Genomic DNA, 17,825 nt, shown 5'->3' on the forward strand with positions numbered 1-17,825 from the left:
CTCCTCTTAACCCAGGGGGTTCATGATGAGCTCTTCCTACGGGACCTTGCTCTCCCCCAGCCCCGCCTTCTGCTCCTTTCTCTGCCTGGACTCCACTTGGTCAGGATTCCTCCTCTCTTCTGAGAGCCTCAAGAAGGCATGGCCTTTGCCATGACACTAATGGGGTTACCAAATATAACAGTCTAGGAGACAATTTGGAAAGTGACTTCTCCCTTGATGAAGCCGGGTTTTAGGGGGTTCACCATGTGTACAGTTTCCTAGGGCTGCAGTAACAAATTACTATAAAATTAGATGGCTTTAAAGAGCAGAAATTTATTTTCTCACAGTACCAGAGGCTAGAAGTTCAAAAATCAAAGTGTCAGCAGATTTGACTCCTTCTGGGGGCTCTGAGGGAGAGTCTGTTCCATGCCTCCTCCTGGAGCACCCTAATCCAATATGACCTCATCTTAACTTGATTACATCGGCAAAGACTCTATTTCCAAATAAGGTCACCTTCACAGGTTCTGGATGGATATGAACTTTTGGGGACATCATTCAACTCAATACAGAAGCTAATTTAGGAAAACAGTGTCAAGAGGTAGAAAGAGAGAGAGAACTTTAATGATGACTTATCAATTCCTGAACCCAATCAGTCTGAGTGAAGTGCGCTTCACCCTGGACTTTTCAGATATGTGAGCCAAAACATTTCCTTTTTCCTTAAGGTAGTTTGAGTTTGATTTCCAGCACCTGAAATGGAAAAAGTCCTGACTAACATAGGGGTGCAAAGAAAAGCAAAATTAAGTAGGCTGGGGTTTTAACAATAAACCAAATGCAGTAAGAAGATGTTTCCTCTTTCTATCCCTTCCTCCTTTAAATATGCCAATCTCAGGATATAACACTACATGTTTCATCATGCTGGTCTCCAGAGTCTTCCTGGTAGGAATGTTCTCCAGCAAGAGGGTTTACCACTCTATTTACTTCTTCCTTTTGTCTACTTGGATAAATAACATATAACAGCACAAGAAGGTCCACAGTCCAAATGTTTGGGACTCTAGGTAGGAAAGGTTGTGGTTCAAAGGAAAGAGACCCCTGGGGTCTAAGTGTGGCCATTAAGGACAGATTTGGGGAGAGGGAATAATTTCAGTTGGACGTGCAAGGACAGGGCAGGTGTTAGTGCAGAACAGAGTGGGTAGGGAGCATGTAGAATGAGCTTGGTGTCCTCCCAGGGGGATGTGTGGACTGGACAGGCAGGGACAGGGCGGTGAGTTCTGGTTGGTGATGGAGAGGTCAGGGTAGAGAGGAAAAGTCCATGGGCCAGGAGATATCTAGGAAGCCAAGTCCTGCTCTTGCAGGTTCAAAAAAGGGCAAAAAAGAACTCATCTCTCCCATCCACCTCGACTTCAGCTGGGCCAAGATGTGAGGCCCCTGGCTCAAGCACGCAACGATGGGGTTTGCTGTGCTGTGGGTTCATGTGGCCAATCTGTGGTTTAACATTGCTCTGGTTTGGGTTTGTCTGTTCCTTTAGGGGTTTCTAGTTGTAGATGACAGAAATTTGGGTGTTGTTGAAAACTTTCTTTTTTGCTTGTTACTATTGTGCAAGCTAAAGGCTGATTCTAGCACAATCCATCCTTGGTTTTTTCCTTATCCCTCCAAATACCCTGACTCTGTTGATCCTTCTCAAGGGCTGACAGGAGTGAGAAGCCTGAAATGGGGTGGACTTGACAGCTGGGTTCTCTGGTATTTCCGGGCTCTTTGTGGGCAGGGGGACTAATGGTGCGTCTCTCCAGGGTCTCTGCCTCCAACTCCCACCTTGCAGCCTGTTTCCTTCCAGATCCCCTCCGGGACTTCTCTTAGGGTTAGAAATGATTCTGGGTGTTGGTGAAGGTCTTCTGTCTCCCCGTGGCCTCTTTGTCCACTGCAGCCTGGATGTTCCTGGCTGCTCGGAGGCCAGACTTGATGGCAGTGTCTATCCAGGCGTGGGGCAGGCAGGTGTGCTCGCCAGCAAAGTGGATGCGGCCCTCTGGCTGGAAAAGCTGCTGCGAATAGTCCACAAATTGGTAGGGTGTGAACTCAGTGAAGGCGCCCATGATGAGGGGGTCCAGAGACCAGTGCTTGATCACAGAAGAGGGGCACATGCGCCGCAGCTCCTCCTTGGGGATCTGGTGCACAGCCGCCAGGTCCTCCAGGACGATATCCACCACCTGGTCATTCTTCATGGGTATGAAGAAGAGGGAATCGTCGTCCACGGTGTAGGAGGCCAGCAGGACCCCCTTGCCGCTGGGGAGGCTATGGCTGGGGTAGTAGATGTAGCGCGAGGGCCGGTCGGTGATGGAAACCCCACCCCGGATGCCATCCCGCTCCCAGAAGGACTCGTTGCAGGCCAGAACTACCTTGCTGGCACTGGTATAATGCACCGAGCGGAGCGCATCCATCTTGTCTCGGGAGAGCGGGGGCTCAAAGGTGATGAGTCTCGTGGCCTTGGCCGAGGCGGAGATGATGACAAAGTCCGCGGTGAGCGTGTGCAGCGTCGAGTTGGGTTCGCCCACCCGGTAGGAAATCTGGACCTCAGGCCCATCCCTCACTACCATCTCTACCTTGGAGCCCAGAAGGATGGTGCCAGGCTTCAAGCTGGCATTGAGGGCTTTGGGGAGCTGGTCAAAGCCCCCGGTGATCTCGGAAAAGCTGTAGGGGTGAAGAGAGGGGAGAGGGTGAGTGTAGGAGGTGCAAGGTCGGTTTGCTGAGGTGCCAGCAGCGATCCCAGTGTGAAAAGGGAGGAAACTAGCCTCCTGCAGCCTGTGCTGGTTACTTCATATACCTCACCTTAACTAGTCTTTGTGAGGGAGGGATTATTGTTTACATTTATAGCTTGGAAGAGGAACACCAGAAAAAAGGGACTTTCCTACGATGACATGCACAGTCTAGTTCCAAAGTCCACCATGCAATTTTGCTTCCCAGGAGGAGTCCTACAGACCTGCCTTAGGATTCTGGCTCCAGCCCTTGCCCAAGTGGTGTGAACTTAAGTAAGTTACATAACTTCTCTGAGGCTCAGCATCCTCACTGGTAAAATGGCTCTGAATTATAGTGCCTACCTTCCAGGTGATCATAGCATTAAATGTGATAACCCTTGGAAAGTGCTTAGCACAGCACCAGGCACACAGTAACTACTCAACTATCAAAGTTCCCTTTCTCTGCTCTGAGTATTGGAGGAAGAGGCCGACTCGAGTCCTGGTCCAGATCAGCCTTACTCATTACTTGTGAAGACCATGTCAGTCCGAAGGGCCTCCAGGAGGGACTTATAGTATCCAGCATCCTCATTCATCACATCCCCGATCATCTTTACTGCTCCTCGGCTCAGCATCCCTTTCTTCAGCAGGTAAGCCTGTGGGGAGGTGGAAGCACCAGATAGAGGGCCCAGTATATAAAAAGGGGCCTCAGCAGGGGCCTGGGGTAGGCAAGGTTGGGCGGGGGAGGGGGGACTGGACTCTAGGGAGGTGAAGCTGTGGGAGGAGAGGGTCCTGGGATGCAGGGGACAACCCCAGGGGTCTAGGCTGAGCACAGACCCCCTTCCATCCCTATCCTGGGACTTCGTTGCCTCACTCACCTTGGTGGAGTAAGAATCATAAAAGGACATCAGGTGGCTGCAGTTGAATTTTTTCAGACTTATTCTGAGCTGCAGAGGAGAGGAACGGGGAGCAGTTTTGGATTAAAGTCATAGAGCCAGAGGCAGGACTCCTGGGTTCTCTGGATGTTCCTTTGAAGAGGGTGGGGACAAAGAGGGAGCGGATGGAAGGACCAGGAGAAGGGAGCTTCCAGGACCTCCTAAATTGTCTCTTAACTTCCAAATCTCTCCTTCATTTAAAGACCTTTGGAGACTAAAATTTAAGGTGAAGACATTCACTGCAATCTAGGAGGATTGATTCATTACCAAGGATTGGATTACCTGGTGATTCCTTTTCCTTCCACTGCCTAATGAAGCAATGGGCCACTGGACCATACAGGGACAGAAGAGATGGGGCTGGACACGAGGGTTGGGGTGGCAAAACTCTTAGGGGGTGTTAGAAGGAAGGCAGACCAATCATAAGAGTACCAGGTAGGAGCCAGGTGACCTGGGTCCACCTGCTAACTTGCTAGGTGACCTTTGGCCAGACCCTGTTTTTTTCCTAACCCTGGGGCGGGGGAGTGGGGAGACAGGAATCACCTTGGCAATGGACTGGTAGAAGAGATTCATAGCATTCTTGCCCTTTTCTCTTGGGTTCATGGAATAGCCTAGGAGCTCTGGGTTGGCCTTCACCTCCTTAGTACGATAGCGTTTTCTGTTGATGAGGTACCAGGTGTTGCCATCGTACTGGAAGAATTTGTTTAGCTTCAGGCCCAGCTTCCTGACATAGGTGTGGACCAACCTGGAACAGATACAGGCATAACATGGCACCCATCCCAATGGCACCTCGTTCCTGCTGACCTCACAATAAAAACCATTTCCAGGAAAACCAGTTTCTTCACGTGCCCAAGGAGCACAGACTAACTGCTTCCTCATCTCTAACCTTGCCTCCTCTTACTCTAGCATTAGTTCTTTTCCTCCTGTTTTTGCCCTGAGGGAGACAGGGAGTAGGGAGTTCACCCATCACTGAATGAAGGCCCTTAAGGAAATCTGAACATATAGAACTCATATACAGAGACAGAGACATTTTGTTTCAGGCGGTGTTTGAAATTCAAATTCTAAGTAAGTTTGAGGCCATATCTAAAGACTCCTACTTTGGGCTGGTACTGTTAAATTTTGTTTTTGTTTTTGATGGTGTTTGGAGAGAAATCTCGGGTTCAGTTTCCACTTAAGGCAAAAAAGAAGCCATATTTTTGGAGGTATGTAGGACACCAGGTGAGGGATCTTTTTGTCTTGGAAGCCCCAGAACCAGGGACTGGGTTCTCTTCCAGGAGTGAGCTCTGATTTAGGGATTGGGCATATATTTTGGTGCCAGGTGCCTCCTTGATTTTGAGGAGCTTTGTCACTTTCTCCTAGGAGAACTTTGGGTGAGTCACTTAGTATCTCTGAGCCCAGTTTCTTGATTTGTAAATAGGAAAAATTAGAGTATTAAATTATAGGGTTGCAAGGATCAAATGAAATAATACACATATAGCACTTAGCACAGGGTGAGGCACACAGTTAGTGTTCAGTGAATGACAGTTGTCATTATTATTTATTATTAATTATTTTATAGCTTAAAGTAGTATAATTGACATGTAAGTAACTGCCCATATTTAAAGAGAACAATTTGATGAGTTAATGGTAACTATTGTCATTATTAGTCTGGGATCTACCACTTTCTGTGTGACCCTGGGCTCTGAGCCTCAATCATCTCTGTCAAGTGGGGGACCAGTGTTAGTCCTGACTTGCAGGATTGAATCACATGAGACAGTGAATCTGAAAGGGCTGTGACACGATGGCAGCAGGGCTGCCCTCCTCCTAATTCTTCCTTCTTGCCTTTTACTCCATCCTTTTCCTGAGACTTACCTGTGGGACTTTGGGATTCGCATGGGCCCCAGTTCACAGTACCAGCCCTCTTTCTCATTCCTGAATGTGATCACTCGACCCCCGACATGGTCGCTGGCTTCCAGGATGGTCACCTGGTGTTCAGAGAGGCTGCTGTCATTCCCAGGGTCATGCTCTCACTTCTCCCACCCACTACTCCCACCCCCACTGGCCACAGGCTCTACTCTGGAATTTCCAGCAGTAGGTCCCTGAATGTGCAGGATAACTAAACTGGGCAGAGGGGGGTTCCTCCCAGAGGGTCCTGTGTAACGTAAGTGAGGCAGAAGAGCTCCAGGGTTACAGGGGTCAGAACGCCTCTTGGTCCCCTCTGGTTAGCATAGCCTTTCTCTACTTTTATTTCCAAAAGAACACAGGTTACAGTTAAGTCTCAGGAGAACCCAGAGTTTTGAGGAACAATACCTAAGGTCCGAGAGACCTGGTGGGTTATGCATAGTTGTCAAAGTGTTGGCTGTAACCCCACTCCTTTTCTTTTTCCACACAACGATGCAAACTGGAGGAGAATGATTGAGGCCCCTCCACGGCCTGCTCACCTGGTGGCCCGAGTCCTGCAGGGCCTTGGCTGCCGTGAGCCCTGACATGCCGGCTCCCACTACCACCACACGCTTGGGCAGCGGGGAGGTGTGGAGGCCCTCCTGGGCTGTGACCAGGATAGACTCATATTCAGGGTCCTGGAAGCACTTGACCAAGTCCTCATCATAGCCAAGGCAGCTGGGAGTAGCCAACAAGAGCCCCAAGATCAGGATTCCTGGGGCAGAGAGAGGAATGAGGGCTGCCTTTCTGGGGCTCTGTACCCCGCCCTATCCCGAGTGAGCTTGGCTGTGTGGATGAGTGGGAGTGGTAAGATCAGGCAGTGTCTGTCGAATGTGTGGTTGTAAATGTGTGTTTGTGATTGTGTCTGTGTCTATGTTGTATGGGGTATGAATGTGTAAACGTGCTGGTGTTAGTTGTGTGATTGTGAACGTGGACTACAAGTTCACATGTGTGCACGTGACTAGAAACTCAAGAGTGTGTGCAGCTTCGTATTGGAGTGTAAATTCACCTGCTTCTGTTGGTGAGTGTGTGTGTGAGCTTGTCTATGAAAAAGGTGCTGTGATTGTGAGTTTGTGATTATTGCCCTGCATAACCGTGCGATGCCTGTGATTTTATGTGAAGGAGATGTGTTTGTGGGAGAGTGTAGGTACCTGAGTAATGTGTGGATGAATCTGTACAGAAAAGCGAGAGGGATTGTAGAAATGGGTGTGTGTTGGCCTGCGTTTGGAAGAGAGAGGATGATAGGTATGCATTTGCTTGAGTTTGAGAGAGAATTCAGTTGCTTCTGTCTTGTGTTTGATTCTGTGTGTGCATTTGTGCATGAGGTTGGGTGACGGAGCCTGAGGGTGTCAGTATTCTTCGGGGATGTGTGCATTTGTGAGAGGATGTGTGTGTGTGTGTAGCACAGTTCTCTTTGGGGAAGGGAAGTGGGGAAGTGGTGCCCAGTTTCTCAGTGACTAATAGTGCCCCATGGGAACTTGGCAATCCTGTTCTTCTCCAGCCTTACAGTATTTTTCCAAAACCCTCCATGTTTCTAACGTGCAGTCAAGACTGGAAACCATAGTTAATGTATAACATGCAATAAGTCCGGAGTGACTGCTACAATTAACCGTTCTTATGTACAGAGAAATTCACCTAAGAGTCTGAAACTCTGAAAGAGAGGCTGTGTGGTTTCCTTGGGGTCACCTGCTCTAAAGGGGAACAGCCAGGAGCTGTGACACACTGAGCCCCCTTGCACTAGCCCTAGGTTTTTTGGCAGGTGAGAACCCCCTTAGTCCAGTCTTTGTACAGGCAGGACAACCAAAGCTCTAAGAAGAAAAGGGACCTCAGGGACCACCCACTGAGGAGGAGCAGGGACCAAGCTGGTTCCCAGGGCAGGCCTTTCCCAATGCCAGAAGAGCCTTCTGCAGGGGTGACCCCTCAGAAAAGAGGAGAGGGGTAACCATGCCTCAGGCAACAGACAGTCGAGCCTCCCCACAGACCCCACCAAGCCTACTTCAACCTCCCTGACCCATTCTCCACCCCTGACAAGTTTTCCCATCTCCCTGAGCTACCACCATTCTGTCTCAGTGCCATAACCTTCCCCTTGAGTGGACCCAACCCCCAGGCTCACTCTCCAGACCTGTATCCATCCTCTCAACTCACTTTCAACACCCGGACGTATCCATAGTCCCTGACCGAGCTCCTGTCTCATCTCAGTCCCCACCTCCCTTCCTCTGGCCTGACCCTATGCCCAGACTCCCCCTTGGACCCATCTCGACCCCCTGGCCCATCCCCACTCCCCAGTCTAGCTCCCCTCCCTGTTTCACTGTCCAACACCTCCTTCCTCGGGTACTTCTCTCTCAGACCCAGAGGAGGGATCCCACTTACCTCTCATCTTGACCATGGCCCTGCAGCTCATGCTGAGCCCGGGACAACTCTCCCTCTCTTTATGAGGATTCAGCTCCACCCAGCAGTAGCTGGCCTCCTCCCACTAGGCTGCCTCAGGGCCCTGTTGGCTGGGCCAAGCAGAGAAGCCCTGCCCTCAAGGCCTGGGCTGTCAGGGGAGATGACTGTCCCATCTCTAGCCTCATCTTCTGCACCTCCACCTTCCTCCTGGCCCATCTCCCTTCCTAGAGAAAGCCCCTTCTCCCAGCTCAGAGCCCAGCCAGTGGGGAGGAGGGGTTGTGGGAACCCAGTGGACTGTACCAAACCTGCTGTGACCATCTCCCAGGAAGGGGTGAGCGTTGGGAATGAGCATCTGGACTGGTTTGGAAGTCCAGTGTCTGGGCACCCGGCACAGGGCAAAGCTCCTGGCTGCTCCCACTAGAGAACGTCCCTGTTCCACTCCTGTCTCACTGTGGAAGCTTCTGCTCCGAGGTGGGGATTCTAGCCATGAATTCCCATGGGAGGGCTGGGCCCTCCCCACCCCTCTCAGGTGATCCCTCTGCAGGCAAGGCAGAGGTCTCTGGTCCTGCCCATTTGCAGTGGGGAGTGGCCTTTTTTCTCCTTTCCTCTGGGGCCCTCAGGGCTTCCTTAGGCACAGGCGGGTTTCTCTGGCCCTGAAATTTCTTCTCCTGAGGAATCAGGCCATCTGGCTGTGGCGCCAATATTAGCCCTTTGTTCTCTGGGTACAGTGCAGGTGGAGAGAGAAGTGGGCAGGAAACACACACAGAGCAGCAGCCTGGGGCTGGGGAGGGGGGCAGGAGTGCGAGCAGACACGCAGCAGCTGAGACACAGGACTCAGATCCTGGACACCAGTGGTGGCATAGAGGAAAGGGCAATAGCAATGGAATCGAATAGAACTGAGTTCGAATCTTACTTTGTCATGTTGTAGCTGTGTGTCTTAGGACTTATGGTTTATACTTCTCTGAGCCTGGGTTTCCTTATCTGTAAAATGGGGCAACAATACTTTCTTTACAGGGTATTTCAAGGATTAAATGAAATGATGTGTGAAGAGCTTGGCATAGGTAGGTACCTAAGCTGGTTTCTTTCTTTCATTTTGGAGATAGGGTTTGTCACACACAGTTGTAATATCTTTAAAAAGGGATAGTTCCTCCACCACAGGGTTGCTGGGAGAACCAGAGAGAATAACGCTTGGAGAGTTACTGTGTGAATTGCTGGGTTTTAGATGCAGGTCAAGGACTCTCTCTCTCTCTTGCTCTCTCTATTGTTGCTTCTTGTATTTTTAATAGCTTTATTGAGATATAATTTATACACCATACAACTCACCCATTTGAAGTGAACAATTCAATGGTTTTTAGTGTATTCACAGAGTTGTCCTACTATCACCACAGTCCATTTAAAAACATTTTCATCATTCCAAAAAGAAATACCATACAGTTTAGCCATCACTCCGCATTCTCCGCACCTCCCCAACCCTAGATATCCACTATTCTGCTTTCTGTCTGTGTGGGCTTGCCTGTTTTGGACATTTCATGTAAATGTAATCATACAGTATGTGGTCTTTTATGACTGGCTCCTTTCATTTAACATAATAATTTCAAGATTCATCCATATTTCAGCATGTATCAGTACGTCATTTTTTATGGCTGAATAATATTCCATTTATGACTAAATAATATTCCATTTATACCACATTTTGTTTATCCATTCATCATTTGGGTTTGACCATTTGGGTTTCTCCCCACTTTTTGGCTATTATAGGCAGTGTTGCTATAAACATTCTTTTTATCAATATATGGGCATAGTTTTTCATTTTTCTTAGGCATACACTTTGGAGTGGAATTGCTGGGTTGTATGTTAACTCTGTTTAACTTTTTGAGGAACTACCAGATTGGTTTCCAAAATGCCTGTACCATTTTACTTTCCCACCAGCAATGAATGAGAGTTCCAATTTCTCCTCATCCTCGACAACACTTGTTATTATCTGTGCTTTTGTTTATAGCCATCCTAGTGGGTGTAAAGTACAAACTCATTGTGTTTTTCATCTGCACTTCCCCAGTGACCAATGACATTAAGCATCTTCTCATGTACTTAATGGACATTTGTATATCATCTTTGGAGAAATGTATTTTCAGATCCTTTGCCCATTTTTTCATTTGTTAATTGTCTCTTTATTACTGAATTGTTAGGGTCCTTTATATAGTGTAGATAAAAGTCCCTTATCACATATGTGATTTGCAAATGTTTCTGACAGCCCCATTCTGTGTGTTGCCTTTTTACTTTCTTGGTGTCCTTTGAAGCAGAAATGTTTGCAATTTTGAAGAATCCTTATTTTTTTCTTTTGTTGCTTGTGCATTTGGGGTTGTTGCCTACTCCCAGGTCATGAAGACTTACCCTTTGTTTTCTTCTAAAAGTTTTTATATTTTTAGCTCTTATATTGAGGTCTTTGGTCCATTTTGAAGTAATATTTGTATATGATGTGAAGTAGAGGTCCAACTTCATTTTTTGCATATGACTACTCAGTTGTCTCAGCATATTTTATTTAAAAAAACTATTCTTTTCTCATTAAATTGTCTTGGAAAATTTGATCCTTGTCAAAAACTAATTGACCAGGGCTTCCCTGGTGGCGTAGTGGTTGAGAGTCTGCCTGCCGATGCAGGGGACACATGCTGTGGAGTGGCTAGGCCCATGAGCCATGGCCGCTGAGCCTGCACATCTGGAGCCTGTGCTCTGCAATGGGAGAGGCCACAGCAGTGAGAGGCTTGTGTACCGCAAAAAAAAAAAAATCAATTGACCATAAATGTGAGCATTTATTTCTGGACTATCAATTTTATTCCATTGATTTACATGCAAATCCTTATGACTCTACCACAATGTCTTGCTTACTGGTTACTACAGTTTTCTAGTAAGTTTTTTTTTTTTTACATTTTTATTGGAGTATAATTGCTTTACAATGTTGTGTTAGTTTCTGCTGTATAACAAAGTGAATCAGCTATACGTATATCCCCTCCCTCTTGCGTCTCCCTCCCCCACTCCCTATCCCTACCCTCTAGGTGGTCACAAAGCACCAAGCTGATCTCCCTGTGCTATATGGCTGCTTCTCACTAGCTAGCTATTTTACATTTGTAGGTGTATGTATGTCAATGACACTCTCTCACTGCGTCCCAGCTTACCCTGCCCCTCCCTAAGTTTTAAAATTGGTAAGTTTGAGTCCTCTATTCTCCTTAAAGACTGTTTTGCTTATTCTGGGTGGTTTGAACTTCCATATGAATTTTAGGATCAGCTTGCCAATTTCTGCAAAATGCCAGCTGGGATTATGATAGGGATTATGTTGAATCTGTAGATAACTTAGGGAATATTCACATGTTAACAGCATTTAGTATTCTGATACATGAACATGAGATGTCTTTCCATTTATTTAGATCATCTATATTTAAGCAATGTTTTGTAGTTTTCAGAGTATAGCTTTATACTTCTTTTGTTAAATGTATTCCTAAGTATTTTATTATTTTGATGCCATTGTAAATGGACTTAATTTCATTTTTAAATTGTTTATTACAACTGTATAGAAATACAGAGTAAGAACTAATGTGGTTTCTGTATTTTATTCTATTGATGTGGTGTACTACATTAATTGATTTTCAAATGTTAAACTAATCTTGCATTCCTGGGAGTTTGGGGACTGTTACTGACAAAGAGAAGAGGGGGCCCCACAGTTCGGTAGGGTCCAGGTAGGAAATCCTGGTGGAGCCTGAAGTTACCATGGGTCTCATGTACCTACTTTTGGTACTTTCTAGAGAGCATATTCACCTGCTGAATTAGCTTCATGCTGATAAGCTTCCTGGGGTCTCAGCAGACCAGGAAAGGCCTTGGGGAGTGAGCTGACTGAGGGGGGTTGTCTGGAGACCCTCTGTGGTAGGCAGAACAATGGCTCCCCGGAGATGTCTGTGTCCTAAGTCCTGGAACCTTGTGAAAGGGAGTGTGCAGATGTGATTAAGTGAAGCATCTTGAGATGGGGAAATGATCCTGGATTATTCAGATGGGCTCTAAATATAGTCATAAGGGTCCTTATAAGAGGGAGGCAAGAAGGTCAAAGGGGAAGAAGGTGATGTGAACATGGAAGTAGAGGTTGGAGTGATTCAGCTACAACCCAAGTGTTGCCAAAGTAGCCTCTAAAAGATGGAAGATATAAGAAACAGATTCTCCCCTGGAGCCTCCAGGAAGATCCAAGCCTGCCAACACCTTGACTTTAGCTCCTTAAGACTCATTTTGGACACCTCTAAAGTATAAAAGAATACATTTGTGTTGTTTCAGGCCACTAAGTTTGTGACAATTTGTTACAGCAGCAACAGGAAACTAATATACTCCACCTCCTGGTTTTCTAGGCAGCACAGGTTTGAGCATTAGAACTCTTTCTCAAACCCCATCACAACTGACTTCCAAGGGCTCTTGTCCCCCTGTCCCTCCTAGTTCTACATCTTGAGTCTCAAAACACTCCTGTGTATGCTCCTGATAGTTCCTCAGAGCTTTGCAGGCATCCAACCTGGTGAGATGGGAACACAGCAGTAATGCGGTCAGGCCACCAGTGTTTAATTCTTGTATCAGCTACTCATGAGCTGTGTTGGTGGGCAAGTCACATCACTTTTCTGGGCCTCAACAGATGTGGGTTTCCTTCTTTTCTGTTGTATGTCCTGAGGGAGACTGGTGCAATGGGAACAAGCCCTTGACTCAGAACCAGGACACCTGGATGCCAGTTCTGACCTGTTTTACTGTGTGATCTTGTTTAGGTACTTTCCCCTCTGGGTCTCAGCCTCCTTATATATAATATGGATCCAGGGACGGAGTGTGGCATTACATCAAGAATTACAAACTCAAGGGGCTTCCCTGGTGGCGCAGTGGTTGAGAGTCCGCCTGCCGATGCAGGGGACATGGGTTCGTGCCCCGGTCCAGGAAGACCCCACATGCCGCGGAGCGGCTGGGCCCGTGAGCCATGGCCGCTGAGCCTGCGCATCCGGAGCCTGTGCTCCACAACGGGAGAGGCCACAACAGTGAGAGGCCCGCGTACCGCAAAAAAAAAAAAAAAAAAAAAAAGAATTACAAACTCAAAAACGATTTAGGGATCAGACAAGTAAAGTAAACGCATGAGGTGTTTGGGTGTAATACAACATGGAGTGGTGGGTCTTGTGTCTAGAATAAGAGTCCATGCCCTACCTAAACACATTAAAATGAACACCACACATGCATGCACACACACACAGAGAATATATTGAAATAAATAATAAAACTCATCAATTAGTTCCTTTGATACCCGCTCATCAAAATATCCTTGGGAGCCCTTCTAGTCCTGACATCCTCCGACCCCCTGACATGCTCAAGTACAATTTTAAGTGTACAGTTGGATGAGTTTTTTGTTTGTTTGTTTTTGCGGTACGCGGGCCTCTCACTGCCGTGGCCTCTCCCGCTGCGGAGCACGGGCTCCGGACGCACAGGCTCAGCGGCCATGGCTCACAGGCCCAGCCACTCCGCGGCATGTGGGATCTTCCCGGACCAGGGCACGAACCCGCGTCCCCTGCATCGGCAGGCGGACTCTCAACCACTGTGCCACCAGAGAAGCCCTGGATGAGTTTTAATAATTGTATGCACTCATGTAATCACTACTCCAACTAGTTTATAGAGCAGTTTCATCACCCCATAAAGTTCCCCTGTGCTCCTTCAAGACTGTCTCTGCACCTCCTCTCCCTGCAACCAGTGTTCTGATTTTTTTCTACCATAGATTTAACTTGTTTTTAAACTTCATATAATGGAGCCATAGAGTATGTATTCTTTTGTGTTGTGTTTTTCATCTCAACATGTTTTTGAGATTTGTCCATGTTTTGGCACATAGTAATTCATTTTTATTGTTGAGTAGTATTCCACTTTATAGATATACTGTAATTTGTTTATCCATTTCCTGTTAATGGATATCTAGATTATTTCTAATTTTGGGCTGTCATAAATAAAATTCCTTTTAATATTTGTGTACAAGTCTTGATTTGTGTACAAGTTGATTTTCCTGGATAAATACCTAGGCATAGAATTGCTGGATCATGGGAGTAACTCTATGTTTAATTGTTTGAAGAAGTGTTACACTGTTTTCAAAGTGTCTGCACCATTTTACATTCCCACCAGTAGTGTATGAGGGTTCCCATTTCTCCACATCCTTGCCAGCACTTGTTATTACATGATTTTTTATTCCTAGTCATCCTAGTGGGTATGAAATGGTATCTCATTGTGATTTTGATTTGCATTTTCCTAATGACTAACGATGTTGAGCATCTTTTCACGTGCTTATTGACCATCTGTATATCCTCTTTGGAGATGTGTATTAAGCTACTTTGCCCATTTTTTTTTTTCATTTTGTTATTTGTCTCTTTTCTATTATGTTGTAAGCATTCATTATATATTGTAGATACAAGTCTTTTATCAGATAGAGGCACATATATTTATAAATATTTTCTACCATTGTGTAAGTTTTCATTTTCTTGCTGTTTTTGGAAGCACGGAATTTTAAATTTTTAATGAGTTTCACATTATCTATTTTTTCTTTTATTGCTTGTGCTTTTGATATCATATCTAAAAATCTATTGCCAAATCTGAGGTCATGAAGGTTTACCCTTCTGTTTTCTCCTAATAGTTTTATATTTTTAACTCATATTTTGGTCATTGGTTCATTTTGTGTTAATTTTTGTATATGGTTTGAGATAAGTGTCCAACTTCATTCTTTTGCATGTGGCTATCCAGTTGTCCCAGCACCATTTGTTGGAAAGACTGTTATTTCCCCATTGCATAATTTTGGCACTCATCAACAATCATGGACATGATTTGACCATGGACATATGATTTTATGTCTGGACTCTTATACTGTCTTGATTACAGTTTTGTAGTAAGTTTTGAAATTGGGAAGCCTGAGTATTCCTACCTTGTTGTTCTTGTATTGTTTTGGCTATTCCCAGTTCCTTAAATTTCCATATAAATTTGAGAATAAAGTTGTCAATTTCTACAAAGAAGTCAGCCAGGATTCTGGTAGGGATTGCATTTAATCTGTAAATCCATTTGAGAAGTATTGTCATTTTAATAATATTATCTTCTGATCAGTGAATGTAGGTTGTTTTTCCATTTATTTAGATATTCTTTAGTTATTTCAAAAATGTTTTGTAGTTTTCAGAGTATGATTTTTGTACTTTTGTTTTTAAAGAATATTTTTCTTAATGAGGTGAAGTTCATATAACATAAAATTAACTATTTTAAAGTGTGCAGTTCAGTGGCACATTCACTGTATATTCATAGTACATTCACAATGTTATGCAACCACCACTTTTATCAAGTTCCAAACATTTTAATCCCCACAAAAGAAAACCTTGTACCCAGTAAGCTGTCACTCTCCATCCCTCCCTCCCCGCATTTCCTGGCCACTATCAATCTTCTTTCTTTGTCTATGGATTTATCTGGATATTTCATATGAATGGAGTCATGCAATCTGTGATTTTCTGTGTTTGTCTTCTACCACTTACCATAATGTTTTGGAGGTGCATCCACTTTGTAACATGTATTAGTATTTCATTCCTTTTAGTAGCTGAATAATATTCCATTGAATGTATATACCATATTTTGTTTATCCATTCATCTATTGATGGACATTTAGGTTGTTTCCACCATTTGACTATTGTGAGTAGTGCTGCTACGCACATTTGTTTACAAGTATTTGAGTACTTGTTTTCAATTATTTTGGGTGTTCTGTTAGTTTCCTAGGGCTGTCATAACAAATTAGCACAACAATTGAAACTTATTCTCTCACAGTTATAGAAATTAGAAGGCCTAAATCACAGTGTTACCAGGGCCATGCTCTTTGCAAAGCCTCTAGGGGAGAATTCTTTCTTGCCTCTTCCAGGTTTTGGTGGCTCCAGGTGTTCCTATGTTTGGGGATACCTGATTCCAATCTTTACTTCTGTCTTTACATGGTCTTCCTCTTTTCTGTCTGAGTGTCTCAAATCTCCCTGTCTTCTCTTATAAGGACACCATTATATTTAAGTCCCACCCTAAAACAGGATGATCACATCTCAAGATATTTAATTTAATTGCATCTGAGCAGCCCATTTTCCCAAATAAGGTCACATTCACAAGTACCAAAGATTAAGACTTGAACATATCTTTTGAGGGGACCACTATTTAATCCACTATAATCCACCCTCTGTCCCCCCCAAATTCATGTCTGTCTTATGTGCAAAACATATTAACCCCCAAGTTCCCCAAAGTCTTAACCCATCACAATGTCAGCTTAATCCAAGATCTCACCTAAGTATTATCAGCTCAAAAGTTTCAAATCTCTATCTAAATATCATCTAAATCAGGTATGGGGAAGACTCTGGGTATGATCCATCCTAGGGCAAAATTCTTCTACATCTGTGGACCTTTGAACCTAGAAAACAAGTTATATGCTTCCAAAATATAAAGGTGGGACAGGCATAGGATAGACATTTTCATTCAAAAATGGAGAAATTGGAAGAAATAAAAGGTTTCATAGGTTCCAAGCAAGTTTGAAATCCAGCAGGGCAAATTTCATTAGTTTTCAAGGCTTGAGAATAAAGCCCTATAGCTTGCTGCCCTGCCCTCTTGACTCACAGCTCTACCTTTCAGGTCCATGGCTCTGCCTTCTGGACCTGTGTCTCTAACCTCTGGGCCTGCAGCTCTGCCCTCTACTTCTGCTTCATCCTCTGCCTCTGCCCTTGGAGTCATTCTTTTCTTTTCCTGATGGGTAGCACATGTTTGAAACTAAGTTGCATTATCAGCCCATTTCCAATTTTAGAATTTGGAAGTACAACAGCCTTCTCTCATTTTTTTTCGGTCTCTGTTTCTTTCAGTCCATGCTGGCAGTCTTTCTGCTGATATAACCTTCTCCAAAACCTTGTAGATCTTCGGTGTATGTCTTTGTAGTGGGGGTGCAGTCCATGCCATATATATAAGGTCTCTCTGCAGAGCTTTCCTAGATAATCCCATATCTATTCCTGGTTCCTGTTGAGATGGTTGATGGATCCATGAGTTACATACCTACTCTTTTCAGCAAAATGTTGTCCAGCCATGTCCTTGGTCTTCTCTCCAGAGCATGCTTTCCCCAAAATGAGTTTCCTAATTTTAGTATTCTTTGTAATCAGGATTGCCTGAGAACATCCCAAATCATCAAGTACTGATTCCTTTTAGCTTAGCACTTGCTTCCTCAGTTTATCTCTTTCCTCTCACATTTTACTATAAGCAGCAGGAAATACCAGGCTACGCTTTTGACACTTTGCTTGGAAATCTCCTCAGCTAAATATTAAGTTCATCACTCACAAGTTCTTCATCTAACAGGAGAACACAAGAAAAATGTAATGCCAATTTGTAACAAGGATTACCTTTCCTCCAGTTTCTAATAACATGCTCCTCATTTCTTTCTGAGACCTTTCAAGAACAAGCTTAACACCTGGATTTCTATCAAACATCTCTTCAAGGGAATCAAAGCATTTTCTATGAAGCACCTCAAAATTCTTCCAGCATCTACCCATTAGCCAATTCCAAGGCCACTTCCACTTTTTTAGGTGTTTGTTACAGGAGCACCATTTTCCTGTACTAAAATCTTTATTAGTTTCTTTGGGCTGTCAAAACAAATTGCCACAAACTGGGTGGCTTAAAAAAAACATAAAAATTTCTCTCACAATTGTGGAGGTCAGAAGGCTAAAATCAAGGTGTCAGTTGGGGTACACTTCCTCCTAAGGCTCTAAAATATTTTTTTGATTTCATCAGTGATCTCTTGGTTATTTAGCAGCGTACTGTTTAGCCTCCATATGTCTGTAGTTTTTACAGTTCTTTTCCTGTA

General features: G+C 44.8%; 1 protein-coding gene across 1 annotated transcript; it reads right to left on the reverse strand.

Annotated features, from left to right (window-relative positions):
- Window positions 1-1,835: 1,835 nt before the first annotated feature.
- LOC307048968 (L-amino-acid oxidase-like) lies at window positions 1,836-8,014 on the reverse strand (the record flags this gene model as incomplete). The annotated part of the gene is made up of 7 exons (XM_079698263.1): window positions 7,925-8,014; window positions 6,055-6,269; window positions 5,486-5,598; window positions 4,178-4,379; window positions 3,581-3,649; window positions 3,225-3,358; window positions 1,836-2,661 (listed from the first exon to the last, which is right to left on the reverse strand). Exons 1-7 carry the CDS (start codon window positions 7,953-7,955, stop codon window positions 1,836-1,838), a joined length of 1,590 nt encoding a protein of 529 aa, XP_079554389.1. The 5' UTR covers window positions 7,956-8,014.
- Window positions 8,015-17,825: the final 9,811 nt, after the last annotated feature.

The sequence above is a fragment of the Hyperoodon ampullatus genome (assembly GCF_949752795.1).
Source record: "Hyperoodon ampullatus genome assembly, chromosome: 2".
Classification (NCBI taxonomy): Eukaryota; Metazoa; Chordata; class Mammalia; order Artiodactyla; family Ziphiidae; genus Hyperoodon; species Hyperoodon ampullatus.